Below are 26853 nucleotides of genomic sequence, written 5' to 3'. Positions count from 1 at the left end.
TGATGGAAAAGAAAACAACCATTTCTGCATTGCATTCACTGTATGGCCACTAAAAATCCTCCACCATAACATTCATTCTCTGTGCAAATGTATGGAGTAGCTTCATCTGCAAATGCAGCCCATTATGGAAAATAAATACATAATTTTGCCTTGCATTGTAATGCTTTTACTAAGGGTTGAGCATACCCTAATGGCAACAGTACTGTGCCAGGAAGACTTTAAGAAGATCTACATAAATAGAAGGAAATTCAGTCCTTTACAATAATTGATGAGGAGACCATAGTGTTGAAAGTACATTGTGTCTTATTCAAAATTACAGCTAATATCATGTTATTACCTTTGAATAATACTTAAGATGGATCAGAAGTTTTTGTAAATGGGTAAAATATGCTTCACTGTGTCCAGTGAGACAAAAACATTCCCCTGCCGTTTGCGTTGGTGACGTTTCCCTGCCAAGCTGGGGGGCTCAAACCAGCTTAGTGTTCATGTGAGCCTCTTTGTATGAACTCCAGGGCGGGATTACGGTGGCGAAGGCACCAGCAGATCGTCTGGCTGGGATAATCACGTTAAGGCCATCCCTGGGCTAAATAGGCTCACCCAGCAGGGGGCCGGTGGCCTGCCGGGTGGGAGGCTGGTGAGGCGATGGGCAGCCAGTCCTTGCTCCCCAGGATTTGCACGCTGATCCGTGCAAAAACCTTCACTATATGCTGCAGCCTAGTGACAATAGCAAAGGAATGGCTGCCGCTGGGTCCAGGAAGGGGATTACAGGGAATGAGAGGGACACCTGCTGGGGTTTTCACCCTGCTCTGATCTCAGGCAGGGCATTGTTCCAATGAAGCTCCTGGAAAGTTACTGTAGGGAAATTCTGTAAGCAGAGTAGTGCACAAGTTGGTATCCATTTAGACTATCTTACAGTACATGATGCTTTCATGGGTGGCATAAGATTTGAGGAAATCATGTTTGCCTCATTTAGACCATTTTATGGGTGGCATAGGATTTAAGGAAGTGATATATGGCTCATTTGTATGTGGTATATGGCATCATTCCATGTGTGGTATTGTGCCCTAAAATCTATTAAAATCTATTAAATCTATTAAAAATGTGAAAACAGAAGTTCATATTGTACATTTTGGGACAGAGATTACAAATGTATGTATTATTGTAAATTGTCTGTGTAAGGGCTTAAAAATAATTCACATTGTCTTATTTTAGGGTTATGAAATTGTTTTTTATAGTTAATTCAGACATAATAATAGCAAGAATTATTCCTAAGTGTAAGTGATACTGTGAATTAGTTACTGTCACTGAGGCACATTTTTGTATTAGAACACTTACTGTAAAATAGTGGTTGAGTGTGCATCTAGCCATTCAATGCTATGCCTCTGGAGTGTTGTTACAGACTGAGCCTTTATTAAAAGTTCCCTACACTGAAGATGTATCTGCAAGCGTCATTTAGCCAGTACAACAGTGGCACAGGATTAAAGGAACTCAGCTTGGTCCCAAAGGGTTGCAGGGTTGAATCCCAAGGAGGGCACTGCTGATGCACCCTGATGCACAGCAAGGAACCTAAGCTGAATCATTGCCATAAATACTTAGCTCTATTAATGGCTAATGCTACTGCATGTAAACTTTGGTACCCAGGGTAAGCCTCTCTGATAAGGAAGCGAATTGTTCTTTGCGATCGCTCAATATGTACAAAGGGGACACAAGTGAACGGAAGGAAGTTGATTCTATATTGTTTTACTTACATTTGTGTTGAGCCAAGGAGTAAATTATAGTACTGGATTTCAAGAAAAACAGAAGTAATGTAATGATTGTTAATTTATTGCTATTTTGTTGTGAGCTGTTTTCTATATGACTCGTGAGTATTTCTGCAGCATTAGAGGAAGTTTTTATGTGTAACCCTGTCGCAAGCCTATAAATACAAATGTATGTATTAGTTGAGATTGCAGTATTGCATCAATTTGCAGCTGAATTTTTGCACTGTAAAAGGGTATTTATTTCTGGTATGGAGAGAACCACTGTAATTTCCAACAGGAGACCTGTGAAGGAGAGCCTTCACCACCTCTCCCTAGAGACTAATTGCCAATTCTGTATCAATCATTTGTTAATTAGGTGCACATCTTGGCAATTTGTAGGGAAACCAGCCTATTGGGTAATGAGCCACACCTTACTAATTGAAGCCTGATTAAATACAGGTGTGGCTGGGGAGCAGGGTAAGGCTTGTTTTGTCTCTGCTGTTGGTGTAGGCTGGTTTCTTCGTCTTTGGTTTGTTGTATTTTAATTTTTTTTTTTTTTTTAAACCTTTTGTTCTTTTTGGATCATTTATGGGAGAAGTGTCGGCCAGCTTCTCTACAAGACCAATGGAAACACCCCAGTTTAAAACATTACAGACTCCATGGCATAGCTTGCATGGCAAAGAGTGGGCGAATAACACTCTGACATTTGATTGAATTGATGTATATCTGGAGCTGTGTGGTATTCTTGCCTGAAAGTCTAAAGCTTGTCTGGTGATATAATTATCAAGCTTGAAGCACATGTGAACAGGCCAACAGAGTGTCAATTAGCACCTTGTGTCACACTTTGATGGTGAGGTTACCTCCATTGTGCACTGTTATGGCCTTGATTGGCTGGACTGATAGGCTTGTTTTTGCCCCTCACCCAGAGAGACGAGGTCAGCCTATCAGAGGGCAGCACAGTGGACCTGAGGAAGCCAGGAGAGCAGGAGGACGAGTACTCCGAGTTGGCTGAAGACACAATGGAACCAGACGACTGCTTCCCTGAATGTGAGTATATTGATGTATGTGGATAAGACTTTTATTATGCCTTTGAGTGTGTCTTTAAACACGTTCATAAGACCATCATAGGGTGAATATGTTTGTATAACAATTACAAGGTCTATATGTTCATGAAACCATAATAAGGTCAATGCAAGCTGGAAATGCAACAAAGTGGTGTAATTGAGTGGTAACCAGCTGGTTGCAGGTTTGAATCCCAACAAGGGTTCTGTTGTTTCTTTGTGCAAGACACTTGACCTGAATCACTTCAGGCAATATCCACTAAATGTCCAACTGAAAATTCAAATTATTCCATTATAGTGAAAACCCAACGTTTGTCACCATTTACAATATGTGTATTCTATGTGAAACACTCATAGTTTTAATAGTCAAATAAGTGTAATATATTGATATGTCTGTCTTACCCTGAAGGTAATTCATATGTTGTAGATAATGACAAATGCTATTCTGTGGCATTGGATCTATATGGATATGATCAGATATGGCAGAGGATATATCCCAGGTGCATGTCTTTCTTGGAAGGGTAAAAGTCTTTGTAGAAATTAGAATTAGATTAGAATTTGCCAGATCATTCTATCAGCCTTTCTTATCTTGTCAGCCTAATTTTTCCAATTAGAACAGGTATTCTTCGATTTCCTAATTAGTTTGCAAAGATCTGATAACAAACCCTGCCAGTGAACATATGGGCTACTTGCTCATGTCCTTATAAAATCATGTTTGGTATTTTGTGTAAATATTGAACTGGGCTTTCATGTTATGTTTTTAATGCAAACAATTAAGTAAATCTGCTATTGCTCCATCATGAAATCTGTTCAGAGGATCTCACTTCCTGCAACAGTAGGTCTTATTGTCCCATCTAGACAGATGTGTGTTTGTGCATTTAAAACATAAAATGGTGTCTGAATTCTCCATGTCTAACTTGTCTTTGAGACCCATAGCATGCCCTGAACAAAGACAGAATAGGCTTACAGATTTTTACATGCAACCCTACATATTGTGATAGTCCAATACTGGCAAAACCCTGAGATAATGAAGAGCAGGATCAAACAATCAGGCTCCTGGTAGGAGGGAAGAAGTTGGATGAAAATAAAAATACTACCGATGAAGAAAAATGGTATCATAGCACAAGCATCCAGTTGGGCTGCTATGCTACAGTATGTTCAGCTCTGCTGCTGCAGTGAGTGTGTGCCAGATGGATTTGTTCCAGCCAAACACTCAGTTAATTATGAAAATTAATGAAAACCTATCCAGGAAATGTATCAATCATCTCAGATTTTATTCTGTTTATATAGCTTTGCTTAGTGTATTGTAGCAGGGTTTTTTTTTTTACAACACATGTAATAGAATACATTCGAAAATGTGCAGTCTCATATGAAAGTGAGAGGTGATCTATTTACAGATGTTATGTATTTTAGATCTGACAATTTACAGTGTTTAAAAACCTGTTTTTAAGGGATTACCATACTGCACGATTCCCCTTAAATGCTGATTACACCAAAAGGCAATTGCCTGCAAAATAGTAGCAGATGTAGTTATAGAATACATTGGACAAACTTATCCATATACATTTTGCAAATCTACCTCCCTGAAATCATCTCGCATATAAGTGGGCTTTCAGTAAACTGCAGGGAAACGTCTTGCAGGCAGACCACTCCTCTGTTATTTAGCACAGACTCAATCTGCTCTGAAACACAGTAATTACAGCAGGCGTCATACCGCTGCTTTGAAACGGGGAACATTCTCACCTCTGAGGAGGGGAGTTATTTCGGGGAAAGCAAGAGTTTCTACCCCATACATGGAGAGGCATCAGTCAGGAAAATGCCTTCACAAAAGCAACTGGTATAAAAAAATAATACAATCACCAGCTCTACTACTACTACTAGTAACAGTATATTTAATTACATTAAAGGGTAACATCACATAAAATGTAAGTGTGCAATACTCCTTGCGGGAGTGTATGTGAAAATCCAATGAACTAATTTCACATTGAACTATTCAGGTCCACATGATTTCTTTGTGAGATGATTTATAGTTTGGGAATCCGATAAGAATTTCAAACCGGTTTGTGTTCTTTTTCACTAAAGTAAATGAAACATGTTTCAGTTTGGAGACCTACTACAGGTAACTCCCTATAACTCCATAACTGATAAGTGCAAACACTGTTTACAGATACATCACATAGACAAACACGACGTATTCCTATTTTAGTCCTGTAACCGGTGGACTGTACTTACTCCTCTTCCATACTCTGGTTAATTAGATATCATCACAATAGTCCAAACCATAGGTATTTATGTGTTTGAGTCCACTGCATGGTAGAGGTAACAGCAATATTTTCCATTAGTTTTTTGAAGTTATTTTGTAGGTGTATGTTAATTCAATCTGGATCTTTGCATTAAGGGGGCCATCTTAAACCAGGAAATCGCAGGTGACTCTGTGTGTGTGTGTGTGTGTGTGTGTGTGTGTGTGTGTGTGTGTTGGGTGGGTGGGTATACAGAAATGTGAGAAATCACTCCTTATTTGGAATTCGTGGGATGCATTAATGAGGTCAAACCATTTTCACTGCCTCCCCTCGGTGCACTGCCTTATGCAATCTTTCAGGACATCGACCTGCATCTCTGTTCAGCTGTGACTCTGCCACCACCTCTCAGCTTACATTAGACAGCTGGATTACTGGAGAGGACATCAACCTCCGATCCAGTTTTTGTACAGCAAAACAATGACTTCTTTCCAAGCCACTGTTCCAGCCCGCGCACACACGAGAAACGGGCACCAGTGTGTTGTAATGCTAACGAGCAGGGCTCATAACTCAAAGGTTGCTGGTTCGATTCCCCGCTGGGGCACAGCTCCTGCACCCTTGGGCAAAGTACTTAACCCAGAATTGCCCCAGTAAATATCCATAAAGTAAACTTCCATCTCTATAAATGTATAACATGCAACATGGATAACACGTAAAAACTGGAACCTATGTAAATCATTCTGGATAAAAGCATCTGCTAAGTAATTATGTTTAAATGTATGTCTTGAAAAAGGGGAAAAAAAAACATGCCGATGTTTGCAGTGGTTGCCATAGATTTAATGGGCACTCTGAGATTCAGCATTGGTGACAAGAATCGACAGTGTGCTGAGTGGTTCTGTCACCTTTGTGAAGACAGTAAGACAAGGGTGCCCGCGAGTTTGGAAGGATTGGCTCAGTCTGCTCCACTGCAGCACCAGTGTTTCCCCAAAGCGCAGCATTAACGTGCAGTTAGAGCTTGCTGTTTTCCAGGAAGGCATAAGGTGCAGTCCCCTTTCGTACCTGTTAATGTACAGTGATTAATAAGCTCCTGTTGGTCTTCTGTGGAGGGTAATCAATTATTCCATATTTCATGTATACAGATGTATATGCAGTAGCTGGCACTGGAAGATAATTCACACTGTTGGGGAAAAGGTTCATGTGCATGTGAAAACGAGCCATGGCAGAAGCTCTTTCAGCACACAGTAAATGAACAGAGTTTACAAGGGTTTAAAGTTTAAAGGCACAACAGCATTTTAGATGAAATTTGGATTGTGAGGGTTCCGGTCAATGTCCGGTTCCGGCAAATTGTCTGGTCAAACATTTCTGCTTAACTGGTTTTGGATAGCACTGGAAAAAAATGTGAAGCAGCTTTATGCACACACACATTTTACACAAACACACACAGTTTGTATGTATACATACATTTTGTGTCATATGTACCTGACCCGTATCTGCATTATTTTATGCATGATTTTATGCATTGCACTGCTGCCACACAATTGGCTGATGAGATAATTGCATGAATAAGCAGGTGTACAGGTGTTCCTAATAAAGTGCTCAGTGAGTGTGCGTGTGTGTGTGTGTGTGTATGTATATATATAAGTGTGTCTGTGTATGTATGTGTGTATAAGTGTGGGTTTCATTGCCATCCAAAACCAGTTTAATTGATGCAAAGATCTCACCATCTAAAAGCAGTCCGAAAGCAGTGATGTGCAAGAGCAGGTCCTCTGCTCTTACGTAATGGCGGTGACAGCCGCATAATGCGTCGCCTCCATCATCGGCAACCCCCGAGCTCGGCGTAATGGCTGTTAATTGCCTGATAAGTACTGGCGCTGAACACTGAGTTTCTGCCGCTGCCAAGAAAGCACCGGCCCTCCCTCACAAATGGAGTGGCATGTATAGAGTTTCCGTATTTTTGTTACCGGGGCCCAGTGGACACTAAGTTGATTTGTGGAAGCTCGGAGGCCCGTAGCGGAGACAGTGGCATGAGCGCCGGGGCCTGTAATGAGATTTGAGGACAGCCCTCGGCGATGTGACAGAGGGCTTTTAAAGTGTCCAGTAACCGATACTGGCTGCTCTGGTGTGCGCTAGCATTCCTATCTGATTAAGGGGTGCTATGAGATTACCCAAGACACTTAGCCCGGTCATCTCCCCGGCTAAAGCTGGATTAGATCCGGGCCGGCAAAGTGCAGAGAGGGGAGCTCATTGTCACGTCCTCCCATCCCATTGGCTGAGCCCTGCTCCCTTGGCATTGGTCAGATGTTATCGACGAGGTCAGACTGACAAGAGCACAATGACATTTTGACCTCTGACTTGGAGGATTACTGTGTCCCCCTCTGGGTGGTCGTGTCTGTGTGCTCACGTGTTTGTGTTTCAGGTCACCTATGTCCCACAAGGCACTATGGCTAGTTCTATGGCTAAAACAGTGAAAAGTCACCAAGCTTTTAGACAGTATGTTTAGTGCAGTAGCAAAGCAAATGTGAATATTTACATTTACATTCAAATATATGGTGACAGTATACAATGACAGGAATCCAAAATAACATCTTTTTTTCTGATTCACAGATTTTTGTCCTTCTGATGTTAAGTTCTCACTGGTAATAAATTTCACTGTATAATAGCAGATTGTAACTCTTCATTGAAAAGGTTTCTGCCAGTTTGGCAGTGGCAATAATGTAGAGGATGTCTGAGCTTTGTTGACATTGTTGTAACTGGCCTTGTCTGATTGGTTTGCTGTTGGCTTGCTTGTACCTGGCCTTGCCTGAGCACTAAGAGTCTGCAAAATGCCAATATTTCTTTCTTTCTTCTTGGTCTTTGACAGTCTGCCTGCGGCAATTCTCCTGCTGTGAGATCGACATCATGCAGGGTGTTGGCCAGGTGTGGTGGCGGCTAAGGAAGACCTGTTACCAGATTGTGGAGCACAGCTGGTTTGAGACCTTCATCATCTTCATGATCCTGCTCAGCAGCGGTGCTCTGGTGAGACAGTAGACGGTTGCTATGGTTACTGCCTTCTGACCCCTGTTGTCCTCACCACCCCTCAGTGTCAGGTCTTCTGATTGGACACATGGTTGTGCAGTCAAAAATAGTAAATTACTGTAAAATAGTAATTAGATATTTTTCTTTCTTTTCAATTTTTGTTTTTCCACAAAGCAACAACATTACTTCTCTTTACTGTTCTATGGTATTCTTTGTAATTTCTTGTAGTATTTGTTTTCAAAATGATATTACTATTGTCTTTGGAGAACACTCTTAAAATTTACATGCATATTACTTCATTAACAGTGATACCTGAGGAATGTCTTGCCAGCTTTTTTTTTCCAAATCTTTGATCAAAATAAATCTTTGATCAAAATAGAAATAAAGATTATACAATTAGAAAACAAAATGAGACATCAAAGTACAGGATGGAAACATATACATTGCAGCCAGAGAACAAAATCAGTGATTTTTAGGTTTGTTGCATGTTAAAAATACCTTCAGCTCTCTGTCCAGCTGAGAAACTCCCACTCAACAACCCCCACATGTTATTATTTGCGTGGAGCATACTGGCGTGTAATATTCTTACATTGTAATTAATGTTAATGTCAATAATAATGAAATAATGACCTTCATCTGACATATTATAGAAGGCAAACTACTGTATAGCAATTATCCTTCCAACCAATGAGTTTCCTCTGTGCTAAAAGTATTCCCTGGAGAGTGGTTTAGAGGTTCAGAGAAAACTTTAACGGGTGAAACTAAATACCTGTCTGATTGACTGACATGTAACATGCAGTCTAACAGTTGCTGTTATATCCTTAACTTTGAGAAACAGAATGAAGCAAGTGTTCCATTTTTAATTCTTGCACATTATTTTTCTTGATTTCAGTGTACATAGAGCTTGTGACTTGTTTGAATCACAAATTTAGCTTGGTTAAATGCATTACTCAAAGATAAGATCATATAAATAGGTGAAACTGAATTCTGCTTTTAACATTTTGCCTGGCAACAGAGAAGGCTTCCTTTGGGTTGTTGGATCACTCTATATCATTGCTGTTACTAAAACACACTCTAAGGTTATTGCATGGAAAGCTTTGTTCATTGTAACTGAAACATCACTTTTCTTATTCTTTCTATTTTATAGGGTACTTGTTATCATATAATTAATATAACAGTCAGCATGAATGTGTTAGCATATCACAGGCTTTCGTCAGTGTTTGTTTGTCTGTTTCTGTTGTATGTATTTGCACCCAACAGAACAGATATATCTCAGCATGTTGATGAGTTAAATAATTAAAGTGTAAATCATATCGCACCCAAATGTGAAGGATTTTACAGCATGTAGCATGTTTGACTAGAGGTGTTTGACTAACAATATCTAGTTATTCAGATATCACTGAAAATGAGGACCCTCTACTTCTCTGACCAAAAAGGAGGATTCAAAGCCATTCCTCTAATATGAGTATCCTGTGTCTTCCCAAAACTGTAGATGAAGCCCTACACTGCAATGTGCAGCTAGTTTACTGTAGAGAGTTGCCAAACATTGCTTCTTTGTCTCTCTGACAGGCATTTGAAGACATTTATATAGAGCAGCGGAAGGTGATCAAAATTGTTCTGGAGTATGCAGACAAGGTATTCAGCTACATCTTTGTCCTGGAGATGTTTCTGAAATGGATCGCATATGGCTTTAAGAAATACTTCACCAACTATTGGTGCTGGCTCGACTTTCTCATAGTGGATGTAAGTATAATATCTATCTTTGTTTTCTAATTCATTCACAGACTTTATTGTAATAAAGCAGATTTTAATTCAATATTCAAATGAATGGATATCTAAATACACAATATACTTATGTAGCTTAAAAATGAAGATAAAAAGAACACTTTTTCACATTTCTTTGCATGAATATCCAATAATTGTAATAATGTTGTAAGTCATGGCATTTTAATTGTTGCTCACATGGAATATTCTCCTATTTTATTTTGAAACATTGGATCAATTGTGTGAAATTTAGAAACTTCATGTTTGAATCTTAAGTATTTGTATGTTTCAAAGTGCATTATTAGCGTTCAGAAATGGCAGGCTGCGAACATACTTGCTGCAAGACTAAATCTCACCTTTATATTCATTAATATATAATCATCAAGGTAAAATTAATATTCTATGATTTCATGGCAGGCTTCTTTCATTTAATTATAAACAAGATCATGAACAAGAAAAATTGCTGTTGGTTTGAATGAACATTGGTTCATTGCTGTTCAAGTAAAGAAGAGTACTGTATGTTTTATTGTCAGGTGTGCTCAATATTGAATTCTGCTATCAGAGCAAAGAATGCTTGCTTTAATTTAATTCATTGTTTTTATCTGATTTTCCCCACCTGGTTTTATTTATTTTCACTTTTGAGGGGTCTGCAATGTGAAGATTGCTTAATTCTATGAACCTGTGTTTTTTTTAAACTTTGTCTGCATTTTCCTGTTAAAATACATGTGCACATAGAAGTGTAAACACAATCAAGCATAGGGTGCTGTTGGTGAAAGTTGATCAAACTGTATTTTAGTTGACCATCATTAACACCTTGTGACTGCAGCTGTCTGGATTGTGTCATATCATTCATAAGTATTGTTGCCTCCATTTTCAGTTAACTAGTGGAAGAGAGCTGAATAACTTCTTAAACTCAGTCAAGTGCAATACAGTGGTACATTTTGATTCAGTTACATTTACAGTACACAATGAAAACATCATGATGGGAGATCCAAGTATATATGCTGAAGTGGAGTGTGAAAAAAAAAGTTTTGGACTGTGATATTGGTTTGCTTGCTGATGACAAATTTGTACCTAGAATTTATAATGCTTTGTTATTTAATTGAAAGACATGGTCATGTTAGACCTTTATAAAAAAGAGTTATGAATGTATGTTGCTCATTTATTTTTGGACAGGGGTCTAGGTCATTGTCATTGTAAAATAACCAAAAAAAAAACAAAACAGTGGTGTGACGAATTCACACCTTGGTATGACTAACTTATGTACAAATAAATTTTAATTGGATGTAAAGGGGTTTATTTTAACTCAGCATGGAAAGGTATATACAAAATTAACTGATGATAGTCTTGACTGAAAAATGAGTGGCTTGAAATATGATCACTTTTCATTTTTTATTACAATCAATTTCTCTGACTCTGATTTCTCAAACTCTGAACTTGCCAGATTGTTTTGAAGAAGCACTCGCATTCAGCCTTCAAAGTCAAAATCATGTTGATTGAATGCTGAGGTTAGTTGGTTTATAAACAGTATTGATGGTAAAAGCTCAAGGTTGTTTATCCGTGTACCACCAAACCTCATAGCCTAACCTGGAGAGCGAGAAAGAGAGAGAGAGAGAGAGAGAGAGAGAGGTGTTTCCATGTGCAAGTCCTCACTCTGCCTCCTATGTTACCCGCCCTGTTACTGTCACACAGATCGCCACAGACACCTCTTATGATAGGGTAAGTCTTAGTTAAGCTCACAGAGGTGAGTAGCACATTTGCCTCTTCCATTGGTTGGGTGTAAAGGACATCTTTATCACAGCTGCTTGTACAGTAAGTCTGTCATATGGAGATATAAAAAGCCACTGTCGATCTTAAATCAAAAAAAAAAAAAAAAAATTCAAGTAATTTGTAAGGAATGCACTGGTTTTGAATCCAGTGTCATACTGACTGTTTTAAGAAGCAATTTGACCTTGGCTTTTATATCAAATAGAACTGCATTGTCATTTAATCTTTACATTATCTATAGAAGATCTATTGATGTACTTCATCAGCTATTAACAGATTTACTGTAAGTTTTGCTGTTTTCATCAAAATAGCATAAAAACAAATATATCAAATTTAGTTTGTAGCAAGGGGATAACAAGGGGATTGATTATTCCCCTAAATGTATTAATTAGCAATAGCTCATCAAAAAAAGTAAAATAAAAATATTTTGTCAGCAGGAATGGACCTGTAACAGGTGAAAAATTATTTATGGCACAGACCTGATCTCTTCATTACTTTCACAATAGCTTTTGTTCATTCTGGGCACCACAAAACTTACAGTGTAGTTTATCCAAAGGAACTGACTAAGCCGCACTTAATTTGGTTATTCGGTTATAGAATGAGTTATGAAAAAACATACTGCTGTAAGATGTAACTTGGGCATTAGCATCTCAGACTGTTGTGCAGTGGTATTCATTGAGCCCTAGGAAGTAGTGACAGGCAATATGTTAATGTGTAATGAGGATAAGCCACCATGACTCTGCTTATCTTTAAAACTCAGCTCAATGTTGAGTACTCCCCCATAGAAATCTTACCTCCACAGTCATTCCTCACTGTAATATTTAGAAATGTTATATTGGGGTTGAGGCTGATTCTACCCAGCCTAGCTTTCCAGTTAAATAATATGCAAAATTAAAAACTTCAACAGATTTGTTTTCACACCAATCTTCTGTAGATACACTTGAATTGTATCCCTCACATTTTATAAAGAAATGGAGATGGCTTTTTCTTAGCCTGCTAAATTGTAACAAGAAAAAAAAGCACATAGAAGTTATTTTATTTACCTTAAGATAATTGGTCTTTTAAATCTGAAGTTCTTTATAAAATCACATTCTAATATGCATGTATACATATTTACAATGTATATATGACTGTATGTATGTATGTGCATCTGTTTACATGCACATACTTACATATATGTGTGTGGTCTGTGATATGTTCATTCCTTTCATATTATATCTGAATTGCTTTGCACAGGGACTACATTCTGCTCTCAACCATACCATTTACCCTGGGGCCATTCAACAGTAGAATACCTCTGTTTTGTTTGGTTTGGGCACAGAATAGAGCATACTAGCCTAGAAAAATGTCTAATAAATAATCACACATTTATTGAGTCAGTGGGTTTACTGTAGAATGTCCCAAAACCACATGTCACACCTATTGGACAGATATATTTACCAACATCTACCAACATTTATTTTCATTTTCTATTTCAAAATGATTTTCTAGGCTTCTTTTTTTCTTCATCTGCTATTCTGATTGAGGGAGCAGGGGAGGCCTAGCTTGGGTGAGGGGGCAACATCCCATTAAACCACTATGGAGCGTTGAATTCAAACAGATATATTTGTCCCAGTCACCAAACGTTCCATAGCAGGTTAATTTACTGGCTTGACTGTGGATAACATGTAAAGAGGTAGTCTGAACATAAGCTTACTGAATATTTTAACGCCCCCAGAACTAAGTGCTTGAATGCATCCAAAAACAGGGTACGTTTGCACAAAGACCAATGTTTTGGCTATTAAAATAGCGTTATATCTTTGAGCAATATCCTTCTTGTCACATTCACAATTATTACAGACAAGACATTTTAACTGCCTTAGGGTTACCTACAATGCCACATATTATCACCCAATTCTTCAAAAAATATATTCAAATTAACGTCAGTCACAAGCACCATATTGAGCTGTTTGCTGTGTATTCCGTGTTTCTGCTAAAATGCTGGTGTATCCTCCGATTTCATATTTAACAAGAAAAATATCTTTACATCTGGAAATGCTCCCAGTCTGCAGACTAATGTTGTGCTCTGTTAAATGGAATTGCAACAATATAATACATTAGAGGATGTTGATGGCAATACAAGTACCCAACACTGTGCCTCTTTGGATATCTGCAACATAAAATTAACAAGAAAATAAGGCAATATCTTGTTTTTGTATTTATTTATATTTTCAGGAAAAGTAGTGTTATGTTATTCAACCATTCACTGATGAGCTCAAAATAAAAGTAATTTTCAGCAACAACATAGATTTTATGAAAGGATGTACTAGGGACACAATAAAGATAATGCACAAATATTTAAGTTATCTGCTTAATGTGTTATTTTGTAATGTTTCAACTGTTGTTTTTTTATTGAACACTTATGAATTTTGTCTACATGTGCTTCATGCTGCAGATCATTACCCATTTTGCATCTGAGTAGATATAATGTAAACTGTTGAGAGAGAACTCAAAATTCAAGTACATATTCTCACTTCTGCAGATCTTTTATGACAGTGTTGGTCTCTATGTCTCATTTTTGCTTTCTGTTGCAAAGTGCCTGCTTTGCTGCAATTGCACATCCAGTAGAACAGAGTGTTTTCATGGTACTGAGGGTCAACCTTACCCTCAGACTCAGAATCAAAATACAATCCACAAACTGTTGCTCTGTTCCCAGAAGGAATCAATTTACAGCAAGCTCAGTTTAGGCAACTTTAGATGGGTGTCACTTTAGGAAAAGTTTAAGATAGTTTGCGGGCAAAAATTTGTAAGCAAATGACAATTAAGACCATTCCTGTAAAGGTTTTCGATAGCATGCATATTAACAGTCATATTCAAAGACCTATTCAGGCAAAGTGTTTCTTTGAAGCTAAAACCTGGTGGAAAATAATCTTATAACGTCTGTTTACTTGGTGTTGTTATTTATAGAAAGTTTACAAGATAAGATAAAAGCCTAAAAAAGGGGATCTTATTTTCAAGCGGCTCCTATAAAGACAATATAACCACAGATACAGTGCAGTAGAACACAGTGCAAACACATAATTATAATACAAATTGTGAAAGGTCAAGAAGAAAAGCAACAAAGTACTTTTCTTCTGTTTCATTTTCAGACTTTTGAGGTAAACTCCTATGAACAGTATACAGAATAGCTTTAAGTGCACTCTAACACATATCATATACCTACATGGAATTCCTGGATGACCTTGCAGAGCTCAAATCCAGATTCCAACATACCACCCAGCAGGCATGTTGAAAGTCTCTGTAACTGAATATAAGCATGACCATTACAAGATGCATTTTTTTAAGTTTCCATGTAAATTTCTTGCTTAAACTGTCAATAGCAAGGCATTCTGTGACTAAAGGTGACTGTCCATTGTTATTTTATGTGAAGAGCAGTTGGTTATACGTCATTGGAATATTGTGGGAATGTGCAGTTTGAAATGGCTGAATGAGGCACTTTGTTTCAAACTCAGTATCGATAGTTTCCTCTGACCTAGAGACAATAGGCATAAAAAAGACATCAGGTATTGAGTTATGAACAGCATGTTAGAAAGTTCTTCAAAGCTGATACGTATACCTGACAGACACTGAGGGGGTAGTTTCACCCATGAACTTGGTTGTGTGTGTCTGTTTTTGTTTGTTTGTTTGTTTTTCATGGAAAGATTCAGGAGGAACAATAATTTACAATCGATGGAGCATATACTCAATGCGCAATATTATTTATAAGATATACATTTACATCTTCTATGCACAATAGGAACATGTAGGCATTTGGATGGTATTGCAAAGTACATTGCACTGGAATATCTTTATATTGTATCCAATTACCAACGTAAGGACTGTAACTGCGTTAATGTTTATGGCAATGAGAACACTTATACATAAAGGACAAACACAACTTGACGAAATAGCTGCTATGTATTCGCACATTTCCCCTGCATGCAATTGGAATACTACTCTTCGGTCTGCAGCACAGTGCTTCTCTCACAGCCGCGGTATACACAATCTGGCTGTGAGCTTGTAGTGGCTAGGCTGCTAATGCTTAAGGGGCCGCCACCTTACACTACTGCGCATACGCAACAAGGCCAACAATTGGATGCAGTCCTGTCCACAACTGCAGGAGGTCCTAGGTGTGTACCATTCTGATTACACAGTACTGCATGCATGTAGAGGAATTGATGCTAGCTAGCCAGACTTCTGGGAGAATAATTGTCTGCCATTTGCTCCACAACAGTGTAGTCTACTGTAAAAACAATTTGCGACGCTAACATGTAGTCTTACAAAAACATATACTTTGTTTCAGTACAAATCAGACAAACATGATCATAATTACAGTGCATTATGATTACATTATTGTATAAATGTATATCACCCTCCTCTCTCTACAGACAATTGTAATACAACCAGCTGACACTTATGTAGGCATAGATGCACACAACAACAAAACTATCTGTCCCCAAGGGTTTAGTCCCTTTAGTCCCCAGTTCTTCACCCCACAGGAATTGGTGTATTACTGAGGTGGGGGTGGTCACCACTAATTTTATATTGTCCCAAATCCTTGGCCCTGTTGGGGTTCCTATTGGTGGCCTATTGGTGTTCCTATGGACTTGGCTGTGCCGCCACCGTGTTCAACCCAGGAGCTCAGTGTCTGGGTAGGTTACTTGCGGCAGGGAGGTGTCCCGCCGCCCCATGATGAGGAGGTAATGGGGTCCAGGTTGGCCATGTTGGTTGAGTCGGAGGGTTGCAGGCGAGCAGAGGGTAGGTCCACTGCCTTCGGGACCACTGGCTTAGCTCACCGTCGCTCCCATTTTGCGCTGCTTTGTTGGTGATGTTGACTGGACCCCCTTCCTCGCAGAGTCCAGGACTTACGATCAGGCTTGAAGCCACCAAAACTCAGGTGATAGGGCTGTGAGGTGGCTGCTGAATGGCACTGGCTTGCCTGCTTCCACATCAGTGAGCTCTTCTGGAAAGCTGCCTCGCTGAGCTTTCTTGAAGAGCTGGACCTCTGCCTCAGGCTCACCGGCCTGATCAGCTGCCCCATGAAGGGACAGAGCAGTCCATCCAGTAGCTCTCGAGAGCTACTGACTTGACTGGCTTCTAGGAGGGAGAGGCTTGTGTTGATCAATACAAGCCCACAGAAACTGGGACTCCACAGCTCTGCAGCATCCTCTTTTTCTGATCCAGCTGGTCTGGTGGGCCAGTTTTTGGGTGTCTGGTGGAGGAACTGTGATCCCTGGCCCCATCTGTTGAGTTCAGAGTCAACATAGCGCCAAGCCAGGTAATTGGTGAGCTCCTGAATTTCAGCCACCCGTGTTCCCATGAAGACCCTGCAGGTGTCTGATTGCATCCATGAAAGGATGTTTGTGGAGTGTGTCCACAGAGTTGTGCGCTGGATCTCAATGGTGAGCTTGTGCTGCAGCAGTTTGGCAAGCTGGGCCCCGGTTAGGGCGGCACACAGTTCCAGTCATGGCATGGACTGTTGCTGCTTGGGAGCCATCTGAGACCTGGCTGTTAGGAAGGCGATCTCCATCTGGCTCTGGTCATCTTCTGAGCACAGGTATGCCACAGAACCGTAGGCTCATTCAGAGGCATCACAGAAGATGTGGACTTCTCTCCTGACTGATGGGTTGTCTTCAGAGGTGGGCACCCTGGCTTCAGAAAGTAAAAATCCTGCCACATATTTGTTCTAGCCATTGATTACACCTGCTGAAATTAATTAGCACAACTCTTCAGCCAGGGAGAGGAGCTAATTAGTGAAATCACCTTGTCTAGTGAATGGCTAGAACAAATACGTGGCAGGACTTTTACTTTCTGAAGCTGGCGTGTCCACCTCTGGTTGTCTTTCACTGCCGACACTTAACATCGGCGAAGGCTAATCTGGGGCAGGTTTACTAACTCACCCTCCCAGGTTTCCCAGGCTCTCAGCGGGTCTCCTGGGAGGTCATCCCAATCACGTTCTTTGTCCCACAGCTGCTGGACCAGAACCTTTGCTTGGGTTGTGAAGGGGATGAGGTACCCCAGGGGGTTGTACTGGCTGGCGAGCACCATGTAGATGTTGCGCATTGTGGGAAGTACATAGTTGACCAGACGATGTTTGTATCCAAGAGTGTCACTCTAGCTGTTCCATCTGCCGGATGGTCCTTGGTTCAAGCAGGTTGACGGCCTCCTGATCATGTCGGGATTGTGTAACTGCTTTCTCACCGGGGTAGGGTAATACGGCCAGTTCCCAGAGTCTTTCCATGTTCCTGTAGAGGTCCACTGCGGGGGCACTGAGGGAGGTAAGCAAACATTGCTGGGCAGAGATCTGGGGGAGTAGGTGTCATTCCAGTCCTTGAAGGACCCAGCCTAACTGTGTCTTGATAGCCACTGAGCCCCCTGGTGGGCCCAGGCACACTGGCTCTATAGGGGTGATCAAGTGGGTGTAATCAGCCCCAATCAGCAGGAGTTGGTGCATACGGTTGAAGGACTGCATCAGGAGACCTCGGAGGTGCGCATACCTCTTCTGCAGCTTTGCCACTGGATGGGAATGCTCTGACAAAGCCAGGTGGTCAGCAGTGAAGACGTTCCATATCCAGTAGGGGGGTGGGGGGTGGGTTTAGGTTTTGTCAAAATTACACATATAAACATTACATACATAAAAATCGTAGCTAACTATAAAAATAAAACAAAAATGTTTGAGAGTAACACCATTACAAGCTAACGTCATTATGCAATTATATTCATTTCCAAATTTGGCTTTGAAATGTTTCGTAGGCCTACTATTATTGACACTGTCGCCTACATAAGCTGTTTTTTAATCAATGACGTTAGCTAGCCTACTAATATGAAAGAAATAGCCTAGCCTTCATCTTGGCCAGAGTACGCATATTTATCATGTTTCATACAATTGCCTTTACTCCAGATGCCGCACCAGGTTACTGTTTTGAACGTTTCGTACAGAAAATGGCATAATGATCATTGCTTTGTCTTACTGAATGGTTTGCTGCTAGTTCACACACAAGCCATCTGCTGCTGCCAAAGTGTGTAAATACCAATTGCTGCTGTCAGTGGAAGTGCTGATGATGCAGGGGGTGCCCTCTCTCACAACTTTCACACACAGCAGAGACTAAATAACAATTCTTAACTGAATTAAGCATGTACTTGTCTCAGAGGAGAAGTTCTCACACACTGATTTTTTTTATCCAGTTGTATTTAGCTTCAAATTTTATTTTTAGCTCTAAAAAAATTACAGAGGTCCGGATCTCGGTGACCTCATAGCTGGTTATGGGCATGGAAGCAAGGTAACTTTGATAACTTTGAGCATCACAGGGCTGTGGCCGCTCAGTCAATCCAGGTACAGAGTCTTGACTGCTGAACTCACCGGTCTCCTCTCTGGACCTCTGGTTCACTTCATGGAGTACCTGTAGGTACTTGCCATTACAGGTACTGCAGGGCTGCTTCAGGGTGCACTTCCCAGCCTGATGGGCACGAGCACACCGCCAGCACCTCTGGTTCTCCTTGACCCAAGCCACCTTCTCATCCCTGGAGAACTGCTGGAAGGCTGTACATTGGCTGAGGCAGTGCTCTGCATTGTTACAGTAGGGGCAGCATGTATACCTCCTCCCCCGTGGTTTCCCAGCAGGTGTTGCTGTGGGTGCTGACTTCTGTGCTGCAGTGCTGGTGGCCTGGTTGGCTTCTTGCAGGACACTGGCCCTTCTGTCCAGCTGGGAGATGATCTCTCCTCGGCTGGCAGTGGGCTGCTAGCTGGAGCCAGGCAAAATTCCAGCAGGGTATACATCATAGACTCAGGCCTGAGTCGGCTGATGTACCTTTTGAACCTGCTGAACTGATCCGACGGGAGCTTCTCCAAGAGGCGCTCCACATGTGATCCACAGGCAAGCTTAGGTTGGCCCTGGGCCCCCAGAGTCTGAAGGAGTCCCAGCAGGGTGTGGATGTGGAAGGTGAAGTCATTGAAGGCCTTCCCATCCCCTGGACAAATAGGAGGTAAGGCCATGAGAGACTTAATCTCCCTGGATGCCAGCCGGTGTGGTTAGCCATAACGGTCATCCAGCACCTTCACTGCCTGCGTGAAAGGGTCAGGGGCCTTGGAGAAGGCAAGCGCCAGCCACCGGGCCTGATCCACCTTCAGGTGGTTGAGGAGCATGTGGTACTGCTGGGTCTCATCGGGGTCGAAGCAGGTTGTTGAGGGCCATCCAAAGCATGGCATACTTGGTCTCATCCTCTTTTGTCAGGTCCGGAAAGGTTGGACCGTCCACCCTCCTGTAAGATTGTGTTCGCACAGCAGGGGGCGCCGTTCCTGCTGTAAGTGATGGAGCAGTCATTGCAGTCATTAGTTGCTGCATGGCTAGTGGAAGGGAAGGGTGGCAACAGGCTGTGGGTAGAGTGCCAGGTGCAAAGGCACGCCCATCACTGGTCCCTGCGGTGGATGCAGGTGGACTGGGTTCTGGTCAGGGGTTGCAGCAGCCTGAATGGTTGGGGGAACACCTGGCTGAGGGTGGGGCTGTGGCAGGCTGTATGGCAGCTGAGGGATCTGGTACTGTGGGTGCTCCCCCTAGTGGTTTGGGTGCTCCTGCAGTGGCGGCAGGGAGTGCTGCTGTGGAGGGGCTGGCTGCCATGGCTGTGGGCTGCCCTGTCTGTCGGGGTGCCCTCCTGCCCCGGTGGCAGGTGGTACAGGGGAGATGGATGCCAAGGAGTGGCTGACTAGTGGTCGTAGCGTTGAGGGCAATGGCGACAGAGTTGTAAACAAAGGGTCTGTGAAAGGTGGGGGTAGTGCACAAACAAAGACAAAGAAATGTGGCCCTTTTCTACAATACCCTTTCCAAATGCACTCTTATGTGGAAAAAATTATCTGCCATTTTATGAACTGCACATAACTCATGATTATGTTTATTAGTCATAACATTGAAGATATGTATTACATCCATTTTGAATACGGAGTGCAACACAGGAACTCACAGGCAAAAGACGGCAACATGCTATGAAGTACTTTATACCCAAGCTTGATACCATAGGAAAAATGATTGCATACAGGTACAATATTCACAGTCTAATTTTACCAGTGTAACAAATGCGTCTTTGGAATAAGCACATAGCTGGACAGACAGTTCATAACACAGAGACAGTGAGGTCCAGTCACTTGGCCATCCTATTTTGTCAGCTAAATGCAGACCACAAAACCTTGATTCTTTTGGAGTCTTCTGCCTGGTTATTGCAGGCTGTGCCCTGATTGGTTGGTATGAGGGTGAGGCTGACTTTGGCTAGAATACCATTGGTCTCCAGCCTCACACTTCAATGTCTTTAATTTGTTTCATTTGTTCTTTTTTCATAACTGACTTATCACCTCCACAGGTACAAGAGGAAGTTGAATGAGGTCAACAATTTTATTCATCCTGTTAGGGGGAGTGGGGAGCAATGTTATTTGTTCTGATCCCTTAAAATAAAATGTATTTATCAATTTCTTCTTTCATCTTGACTGAGATTCAGCATTTGGCAGATTTCTTTGCCTAGATGGTGCACAGTAACACTGAAAGCCACCCTTGCATAAAAATGTGAAGTCCACATACCTACAATCCAATAGGAGAACAGAACTGGTGGGGTGAGAGGGGCTGAGGGGGTGGCATATTTGTCAACATTTATGCTTCCTGTAACAATGTGGGTTCTTGCATTTCTGTCTCTGTGTAGGTGTCTTTAATAAGCCTTATAGCTAACTCGCTGGGCTACTCTGACTTTGCTGCCATCAAATCACTCAGGACCCTCAGAGCTCTCCGACCACTGAGAGCATTGTCAAGATTCGAAGGCATGCGGGTAAGATTCTACCCCCCCGCCCCCCCCCCCCCACTTTCTGTTTCACTAATTTTATCTCACTAGTCCCACTAATATTTTGCCCTTTGTCTCTCTCTTTCATTTTTAAAACATCTCAGCACAAATGAAAGAACTCAATTCACCATACCTCAGATTATGGAATAGTTCTACTATCATTTATAATTTTGGTTAGTTATTTCCATATTGCCAGCAAACATCATGACATTAGTCAGGCACTTCTTGATACTTTCTGAATAGACATTACACACATTACACAACACACATTACATACATAAGGTAAACATACCTTAGATTATATAATATCAAATAAAAAATCATTTTAAAAAAATCATGATTGTGAGAAGACTACAGTATATATTTGGCCTGCACCACCCTCACTATGTCTAACTTTAAAAGATCTCCTAGTAGTGGACTATGCCACTTCCCTAATGAAGGGAGGGAAGAACCCTGATATTAGGCAATTGGCCCTGCACAAGCTATTCTACTGAAATAATACAGGTGGCTGCTGATGTACAAAGTCATACAAGGTTTTATTGACCATGCAGGTATTAAAAACATGACATGGCTATTGATACAATAGTCCATACAAAGGCTAATAGCACACTTCACAAAGATAAACCCCACACCAATAAATAGACTATGATAAAAGTATAAAATTCAAGTACTACACCCCAATCAGTTCACAGCAAACAGTTACCTTGGTACTGCCTATTGCACAATGCCCATGGCCTCTTATTGCACAGTATGAATTATATAAAAAAGGACAAACTTTCACAAAACAAGAGATAGCAGGAAAATAAATTAGAGCTCCCCCTCCTGACAGCTAGTTGCCCCCAGGGCACCAGCACCCAACAGTAAACAACGTATACACAGTATACAACAATATCACAGACAAACACAAATAAAATAAAATGAAGTACAAGAAAAACAAAAAATAAACTATTCTGGGGGGAAAAACAGTGGCTGAGCCACAGGCTCCTTAACTAGAGGTGGGAACTTGCATAATGTACCACCTCGTTGACTTTAGGCCGCTCCAGCAATGAAACTAAAGTGAAATGAAATCAACATAAATACATCAAATCCAAATCACAATAAATGAGAAAATTCACAAAGTAGAAGAAATGAAAGCTAATTCACATTCCTTTAAAATATAAATAAACCGCTAGGCATGTACTCAAGGTGCGAATATGTCGTAAGTTAGTCCAACTAGATTACGCCATATGTTTACGACCAGTGAAGCTGATATGCACTGCAGCTAACATGTATAACAAACATTAGGCCAGAGACCTTAAGCAGAGATACCAAATGGTTTTCCTTCAACAAGCCGTATGAAAGATGGAACCAAAGGAAGTGAGCCATCATGCCTTTTAAAAAGGCTGCTCTTTAGTATTCTGTGTGCTGAAGCACAAGAGGAGTCGTACACAAACTTGGTAACCTACCAAACAAACATTCTAATGAATGGCATGTTCACAGCAGACAGTGCTATACAGTATGCAGTATAGCGAGTACTCACAGTTTGACACTTCCAAATATCGCACTGGACACTTCGCACATGAGCAACACACAAGCACGAAGTTGCAAAAGTAACCCATCTTAACATCAAAGTGTAATCACTGCCAAAAAGACCAGAGAAAGTATTTCAAACCTACCTTGGCTTCACTCTCCAACGTTGCCTTGGCTGCTTTGGAACGCAATGACTATGTCATGCTAAATACCCAACGAAAACGAGCATGACACTAGAAGTGGTATCTGCTGGGTCCTAGTGCTCTACCAGGTCCCTCATGCTACATATAGGTTACACCTGAATGAAGGAATGTGTTCACACTTGTGAGATGGTGTCTGTCTGTGGTGCACTGGTGATTCTGACAGAGCCTCTGGTGTTGTGTGTTGCTCGGGGGGGACAGGTGGTGGTGAACGCCCTGATCGGTGCCATCCCATCCATCATGAACGTGCTACTCGTCTGCCTGATCTTTTGGCTCATCTTCAGCATAATGGGCGTCAACCTGTTTGCAGGCAAGTTCGGCAAGTGTGTCAACCGCACCGGGTATATATACAACGCCTCGGTAGTCAACAACAAGTCCGAGTGTCAATCCATGAACGACACACAATACTACTGGACCAAGGTGAAGGTCAACTTCGACAACGTAGGGTCTGGCTACCTCTCCCTCCTCCAAGTGGTGAGTTTGGCCTCTTTCCCCTCCTTCTGGAAGATTCTCCTGGTCTCTCTCCTTCTCTCTGTCTCTGTCTTTCTGTCTCTCTGTCTCTCTCTCTCTCTCTCCCCCCACCTCTTTTGAATTTACAGGCTCTCTTTTATCGAGAGGGCAAAATCGATCAGGAAGTCGGCCATAACTGTATTTTTAGCCCAGAGGGGCCTGGTCCGAGACTCTGTGCTCTCAAAGAGTACTTCTCATTCTTCTGCTTAACTTATTTGGTGCAGTAGCCTAGCAACAAGTCACTTAGTGCTGTTCCGTCACTTTCCTCTGACTTCACCCAATACAAACCTTTCATTTGCATCTAGAAATAGTCCTGTCCCTAGCCATTCACAAAAGCCTGTAATTACCGGTAACCAAGGCGAAAGGCCAACCACGGTGATTTCTGCTGATGGGCTCCCAGCCATAGCAAAGCGCAACACCACTCTCATTCAGTTTTTCTCCTCATCTAAAAATACTGTGCCAGGAGGAAGCCCATATTTGTCATTTTCACAGCCTGTTAGAAGGGGATTTTTTTCCCTTTTTTTTCCCCTTATTTCTCTTTAATTTGTCTGTTGATTTATTTTAAGATTCTTAGTCACAACTGGTAGGGGTTTTCACCAGGAGCTGAATAATACTAATCAGCACATGGAAAAAATCTAATGGTAATTGTCGGTTTCAATATGTAAAAAGTGTACATTTGTGTCAAGTTTCAACAAGTTGCCTTATAACTACAGTAACTTACAGCTGTGGAAATCCAATGAGAGATCTTAGCTGTGTTACACAAGGTCTATTAGTCATGAAATCATCATGAATTCATCATGAGTGGCATCAATTATATAATGTCCTCTTTCTAGAATAGATTATATAATTTCCGGAAGCTGAACTACAGAATGTATTTTTATGATAACCATAATGTATAAAATTCATTGAGAAGGAGAGCATGAGCAATCTATACAACTAAGTGTAAATATGTGTATATTTATATAAATATCTTATATACACTATATGGACAAAAGTATTTGGACACCTGACCATTACATTGTAATGACATTGTATTCAAATACATATACTTTAATATGGAGTTAGTCCCCCTTTTGCAGCTATAACAGCTTCCACTCTTCTTGGAAGGCTTTCCACAAGATTGTGGAGTGTTTCTGTGGGAAACTGGGGCACAGTCATGTTGGAATAGAAAAGGGCCTTCCCCAACCTGTTGCCACAAAGTTGGAAGAATAGCATTGTCCAAAATGTCTTGGTATGCTGAAGCATTAAGATTGCCCTTCACTGGAGATAAGGAGCCTAGCCCAAACCCTGAAAAACAGGTGTGGCCAAATACTTTTGTCCATATAGTGTACATGAAGTGCTGTCTGGTTTTGGAGAACATAATTCTTGAAATTGCAATTCAGGGTCGGGCACATTCATAATCACGGTCATGCTAGTTTATGAGAAAGTTGCGAGAACATTGATAAAAAAGCAGATATTCTGACAAAATGTCTTGGTATGCTGAAGCATTAAGATTGCCCTTCACTGGAGATAAGGGGCTTAGCCCAAACCCTGAAAAACAGGTGTGGCCAAATACTTTTGTCCATATAGTGTATATCTGTCTATATCTGAATGTCTTATGTGCAGTTCCTTGCATTTGCATAATACTGATTGAAGGTCATTGTATCTGACTGAATCTTTTGTCTCAAAGGCCACATTTAAAGGCTGGATGGAAATCATGTATGCAGCAGTGGACTCGCGTGCTGTAAGTAGCGTCACATGATTGTGCCTGAAATGTTCCTTTAAGCATTGGAAACACAAGTACAGAAACTTCTCCTTTACATCCTTTTTACAGATTGCTCCTTGTAGCTGTGAATTACATGTTTCCAAAAATAGTCACTTCCTACAATAAGACATTATAAGATGGAGGATTGGGTATATGGAGTATGTACACCATGTGCTTTATTCTGTGAGACGCGCTGGATGAATTCACAAAACACTGACACAGATAACCTGCTTTATTTCAAACAAACAAAAGTCAATATAAATAAAACTGTAAAACTAAGTACGATGAAAGAAATGTCATCAAATCATTATTGTAGATATGGAGGGATGTATGTTTGCAAACACTTTCAGTAACTGCCATTAAAATTATATTTAAATGAAGCCAAGGTTACTCTAATAATTTATGCCACATTACCTGACACAAACAGAACAAGCACTATTCTGAAGCAATCCTACCCGGTGTTTTCTTTGTGTGACAAGACAATGTAGTTTTTAATTTGGACATGATAGGGAATTGAATGTTACTTTCTAACTTTATAAATGTTTTGTGGCTTGTTGAGACTGCATTGTATATTTTTGTCGTAGTTTTTTTTGGTTAGGACCTTAGTTAGCTAGTGAGTTAGCTTTTGTGTACAGTGCAGCCAAGATGGCTGTCATCTCCTTTATGCCAACAGCAGAAAGTGGCTAACACAATCTAGGACATAGTAGGTCTTGCTGCAAAGTATGTAATACTTGAGTTGAATACTTTGTTGATAGTTTCCCAGATGGTTTAGTGATCAGAATCCCTGGTTTTCAACCTCGACTCCTGGGATAGGAATGGTAATATGAGATGTTTTTTCTTGTAATCTCAGAACTGTTTTTAGCACTGTCACCTGTTTACTTGTAATTATTGGCGTCCTGTTTGTGCAACTTCACTTCAGGTCAGATCAGGTGTTCTGAAGAACATCTGCTAAAGTGGAAATAATGTAATGTGATGTAAAAGAGTGCCGGGGAAAATTAAATGATAATAATGTTGAAATAAAAACAAAATCATTGAATGCATTCTGAAGACTTGTAAATAGTGTTTGTGATAAGAGGTTCATATACCATGTGTCGGTGAATTATACTTGCAAGAACTGTAAATAATAATTAATGTATATGATAATAATGAAACTTGTAAATAATGAATGTCATTGTCCACAAGATCGATCCTGAATTTACAGCAGAAAACATTTGCATCCAAACAGTACAATCCTTTTTCCAAACTTTTTGTCCTTACTGCTAGAGGCAAAAATCTGAGATCATGACTCAATTCACAAATTAGATGACTTCAGACTTGTTTTGCCTCAAATGACTCAAGACTTGACATGGAGATTTGTGATACAAAAGTTTACTTGTAGGTGGAGTTTGATGCCTTGAAAGCCTTATGATGACTGATTTTAATGATTGACTTGTCCAGGTGAATGAATGACTAAAATGTAAGAGCTTTCAGTTT

At 40.7% G+C, this 26853-nt stretch overlaps 1 protein-coding gene across 1 annotated transcript in view; it reads left to right on the top strand.

The window, feature by feature from the left end:
- Positions 1-26853, top strand: part of LOC118771111 (sodium channel protein type 4 subunit alpha-like) — a 121640-nt gene that overhangs the window by 91213 nt on the left and 3574 nt on the right. The window contains exons 18-23 of the mRNA XM_036518988.1: positions 2666-2786; positions 7898-8052; positions 9622-9795; positions 21283-21405; positions 23328-23600; positions 25306-25359. Of these exons, the coding sequence (XP_036374881.1) occupies positions 2666-2786; positions 7898-8052; positions 9622-9795; positions 21283-21405; positions 23328-23600; positions 25306-25359 (900 nt within the window). The remainder of the gene's footprint in view (positions 1-2665; positions 2787-7897; positions 8053-9621; positions 9796-21282; positions 21406-23327; positions 23601-25305; positions 25360-26853) is intronic.

The sequence above is a fragment of the Megalops cyprinoides genome, chromosome 24 (genome assembly GCF_013368585.1).
Source record: "Megalops cyprinoides isolate fMegCyp1 chromosome 24, fMegCyp1.pri, whole genome shotgun sequence".
NCBI lineage: Eukaryota > Metazoa > Chordata > Actinopteri > Elopiformes > Megalopidae > Megalops > Megalops cyprinoides.
Note: the sequence above shows the minus strand (reverse complement) of the source record. Positions and strands in the feature narration are given on the sequence as shown.